Source organism: Littorina saxatilis, linkage group LG14 (genome assembly GCF_037325665.1).
Source record: "Littorina saxatilis isolate snail1 linkage group LG14, US_GU_Lsax_2.0, whole genome shotgun sequence".
NCBI classification, from domain to species: Eukaryota; Metazoa; Mollusca; class Gastropoda; order Littorinimorpha; family Littorinidae; genus Littorina; species Littorina saxatilis.
The window spans coordinates 38,759,759-38,764,758 of record NC_090258.1 but is presented as its reverse complement, the minus strand read 5'-3'; the positions used below and the strand labels follow the sequence as shown (position 1 = coordinate 38,764,758).

The following is a 5,000-nucleotide window of genomic DNA, read 5'->3' as shown; positions in this document are numbered from 1 at the left end:
TAGCCGGAAAGTTATATCCTTCTATGCACTATCCTTACCAGGCCAACAACTTACCGACAGACCAACCAATAACCTGATAATGCCAACGTAACATTCACCTGAATTCTGTGTTGCTCCGATTAAGTAACCCAGTGACCCTTATCCCATGCAAACGTGTTCGACAAAAGGTCATTCAAAGATGAACACGCCGAGGCATGGAAGTTCAAGGGAGTCAACATTTTGAGGTTACAAAGATCGAGGATTGAAACAGTCGAGTTACCTGTCTCCAAATAGACCACCATCTCTTGTGCAGATTAATTTTTGTGGCCTTGAACTTCTGCTTCCGATCTGTAGTTATTCTTGATATTTTTCTAACTCTCAACCTGTTGACTCTAAAGCAAAGGTCCTTGGCCTTGTGTGCCTCGACGTTTATAAACTCGACCACACACACACAAACGCACACAACCAAGAACACACGTATACACACAAAGACACACACACGATACCCCCAAACACACACAGACACACACACAAACACACACACACACACACACACACACACACACACATATATATATATATATATATATATATATATATATATACTATATATATATATATACTAGATGAATACCCGCTTCGCCGGGTACGGCTTCGCCGGGAAGAAGTCGAGCCGAATACCCGGCTGCGCCGGGGACCCGGCTTTTCCGGGTGTACGCCGGTTTTGCCGGCGCACCGCACGAAGGAAGGGAGATAAACGCGCAAAAGACTGGAGAAGAGTAGTGACCTTCTAAAAATAGTATAACGGGAATATGGATTGAGCGTTGTCGACAGTGACCTTCTAAAAATAGAAACGGGAATATGGATTGACGTCACACGAAGGAAGGGAGGTAAACGCTGAAAACACTGGAGAAGATAAGGAAGAGTTACTGGAAATGGATCCAGAGAAAAACCAAAATCGGTTCAGCGCTGCGCGCTGAGAGCACGTGTTGAAATATCTCATCGATGAGGTTGTGTCCGGGATGTAGCTGAATATGGCCTCCAAATTTGAAAAAGATCGATCGAGAACTTTGGCTTGGCATCGCGGACACACACACACACAGACACAAGTCGTATATATATATATATATATAAAACATCAGAAATTGTGAAAGAAACAATTGAAAGTCATATATATATATATAACAAAATCAAGGAAAAGAAAAGCCAAACAAAGAATTTTAAGTGGCAGCCCAAATTTCCGACCTGTTGCCAGGCCTTCCTCAGGGGCGTGTAATTCTGCGAGACATTCAGAAATTGTGAAAGAAACAATTGAAAGTCAGCAGAGATTTTCTTCCGAGATTTGTTAAAATCTCTTAGCAGAGAAAGAGAGAGAAATAAGTATCCCTTCACAGACAGCCTATTGGGAGCATCAGACCCTCCTCAAGGGGGACCGAGATTTACAGAGCAAAGTCCCTTTGTGGGGGACGTATCACAAGGTAATCTAGTCCTGATGAGGACCATTGTTTTTGTACCTAGACCAGACACGTGTTTCGACACTATTGTGTCTCATAAGTGGCCAGGTGGTACTGATGGCGAGAGTTGTCAACCCATGGTATCCAACTAAGAAGCAAACCATTTTCTGAATGGTAGCTTCTGTTGGCATGGGAGACATATATATATATACACACGACACCCTCCAACCCTCACCCCAACACACATACACATATATTCACATAAAAACCTTCACCACTTGGACACTGCACCCATTCTCATCAACAACGCCCTTCAGATTATGACCCAAACCGACCTGTAGTCAACCCACGAACGGTTAAAGTCCAGGGTGTTGCTGGTTCGGGACATGATGACAGTCCTGTTCCACTCCATGGAGCAGCGCACTCTGAACGCCTCTGTGTTGAGTGACGGTCTCACCCAGTAAACACCGTTCGGGTAGCCTGCTTCTTGCCAGCCGTCACAGTCTGAAAAGCATTCTATTGTGAGCACTATTCATTTTAAGATAAAATAAGATAAGAATGCTTTGACGTTCATATTCGTCGTACATAAACATGGAAAATTGTCTGTTGGCACGTGCACCACGTCGCATTACTCAAAACACACAGACAACAATCAGAAACACACTCGTACATAAATACACTTCTAAAATCAACTTGTTTATAAGCACAATGAGCAACCTGTATCTATCACAGTAACGGTCGCTCTTAATAGCTTATCTGATGACAGTAGTTCTCATTTGATACAAAGAAAACTTGAATCATGATCTATCGCAGTGAGTTTTCATCTTCCTCATAGCAGCGTGAACGGGCTGTGCTGTTTGTAACGCATTTTCCATTGTTTTAATTGTCAATTTTAAATGTGACTTCCCTTTCCTTTTTGTGTGTTCTGTAACTATCTCAGCAGCAGTCATTGTTATTTGAAATGGCAGTTTCTAAGACATTATTCACACAAAAAGAAATGAATACAGTGACGGTGTATTGAGTGTGTAAATCGAAGGACAAGTTTATTTATGTAATACCCCTACTGCAGCTAAAGTGGACACGATGTGAACACAGTATTTTGTGTGTGTGTGTGTGTGTGTGTGTGTGTGTGTGTGTGTGTGTGTGTGTGTGTGTGTGTGTGTGTGTGTGTGTGTGTGTGTGTGTGTGTGTGCGTGAATGTATTGAATTAAATCAAGTCAGGCACTATTCCTAGTGTACTGCACATGGTTGATATAAAATCGTCTTCTGTCTTTAGAGCCAAGACAAATAATTATGTGACGCTGTACCCGAATACCGGTATTTACGCAAGAAAAAAGACAAATGTACAGAAGTCCTGATTCTCGCACAGGATTGGCCGTTTTTGTTCCCATCGATTTCAGCTGTTAGAACTGATCTTTTAGGGTATAATACTTGAGGAAATAGGCACTAAGATCGATTCCGAAGGTATAACATGACGAATACGATTCTGCGTTTAAAGATAAATAAATGAAATAAAATAAATAAATCATGCTATCGCGGAGGAGGCCTGCTTTCACTTTGCAAAAGAAAGTAAATTGAAAGCTTCTTTAAATTGTTTAAGATGGGCAATTAAAGAGCGTCATAGAGATTCTGCGTTTAAAGATAAATAAATGAAATAAAATAAATAAATCATGCTATCGCGGAGGAGGCCTGCTTTCACTTTGCAAAAGAAAGTAAATTGAAAGCTTCTTTAAATTGTATAAGATGGGCAATTAAAGAGCGTCATAGAGCTAGAGGGCGGTATTCTTGCCGCTAGGCGGCACCCCTGTCTTACGTTTTGTTTCCAGCACCGGAGATAAGTGGCGCCCTGTAGCGCATTCACTCAAATTGATTAAGATTTAATTAGTTATCATACTAGTGGTGGATTGGAGCAAATTGGTCCATGTGCCTCTAGATTAAGGTACAATGGATTTCCCAGACCAATAGGTTCCCTTTAAGCACACAAATTTGAAAAAGTAAAATACTCCCATATTGGCTATTGACCATTTCAGTAACGCATAAAGGCCTGAAATAGTAAGGTGCCTATATAGACTGCTCATGAAGATACATCTTTGACCGCGTTTCACATTATCATTAAGCGTAACCACTGATACTTTAACGAAACACTTTGTATTTACAGCAACGAGATTAACAACAATGACCGACGACAACAACATGCACAACAACAACAACAACAACAACAACAACAACAACAACAACAACAACAACAACACAAACAACAACACAAACAACTACAACGATGACCACCACAAATACAAAACAAGTCGCGTAAGGCGAAATTACTACATTTAGTCAAGCTGTGGAACTCACAGAATGAAACTGAACGCACTGCTTTTTGTCACAATGACCGTAGTCCGCCGCTGGTGCAAAAGGCAGTGAAAGTGACGAGCCTGTTCAGCGCGGTAGCCGTTGCGCTGTGCTGCATAGCACGCTTTACTGTACCTCTCTTCGTTTTAACTTTCTGAGAGTGTTTTTAATCCAAAGATATCATATCTATATGTTTTTGGAATTAGGAACCGACAAGGAATAAGATGAAATTGTTTTTAAAACGATTTCGAAAATTTAATTTTAATCATAATTTTATATTTTTAATTGTCAGAGCTTGTTTTTAATCCGAATATAACATATTTATATGTTTTTGGAATCAGAACATGATGAAGAATAAAATAAAAGTAATTTTGGATCGTTTTATAAAAAAACAAGAAGGGCAAAGCCCATACAACTCACATGCTTGACCTTGACCTTTACATGACCTTGACCTTCAGGGTCAAGGTCAAATAACTAAACCTAGCAATGACATCATACACTAAGAACTGCTTTACACATTTTTCCTACCAAAATACATGTGACCTTGACCCAAGGTCATCCAAGGTCATGCAACACAAAGCTGTTAATTCAAGACATAGGAAGTACAATGGTGCTTATTGGCTCTTTCTACCATGAGATATGGTCATTTTTAGTGGTTCACTACCTTATTTTGGTCACATTTCATAAGGGTCAAAGTGACCTTGACCTTGATCATATGTGACCAAATGTGTCTCATGATGAAAGCATAACATGTGCCCCACATAATTTTTAGGTTTGAAACAGTTATCTTCCATAGTTCAGGGTCAAGGTCACTTCAAAATATGTATACAATCCAACTTTAAAGGACCCTTGCGACCTTGACCTTGAAGCAAAGTCAACCAAACTGGTGTCCAAAGATAGGGCTTCCATTGCCCTGTATAGCATACATAGCTAAGGTTGCCATTCTCGATAACTTCAGAAAAAAAATGCGAAAATGTGAAAAATGGTCGTTTTTAAGACAACAATTACGGCCCCTGTGACCTTGAACTTGAAGTGAGGTCAAGTTGCCGCACATGTTTTTTGAGATCTTATAACCATACACCATCAGGCCACATCAGGTGTTGATAGACTTAATAGTGTCCAAGAAATATCCAACGTTAAAGTTTTCCGGACGGACGCCGGGACGGACGGACGGACGGACGGACGGACGACTCGGGTGAGTACATAGACTCACTTTTGCTT

At 40.6% G+C, this 5,000-nt stretch overlaps 1 protein-coding gene across 2 annotated transcripts in view; it reads right to left on the bottom strand.

Moving 5' to 3' along the window:
• The window catches only part of LOC138947721 (microfibril-associated glycoprotein 4-like), a 10,214-nt gene that overhangs the window by 1,359 nt on the left and 3,855 nt on the right, over positions 1-5,000 (bottom strand). For both annotated transcript variants that reach the window (XM_070319261.1, XM_070319260.1), the window contains exon 3: positions 1,769-1,937. In XM_070319261.1, the coding sequence (XP_070175362.1) occupies positions 1,769-1,937 (169 nt within the window). The remainder of the gene's footprint in view (positions 1-1,768; positions 1,938-5,000) is intronic.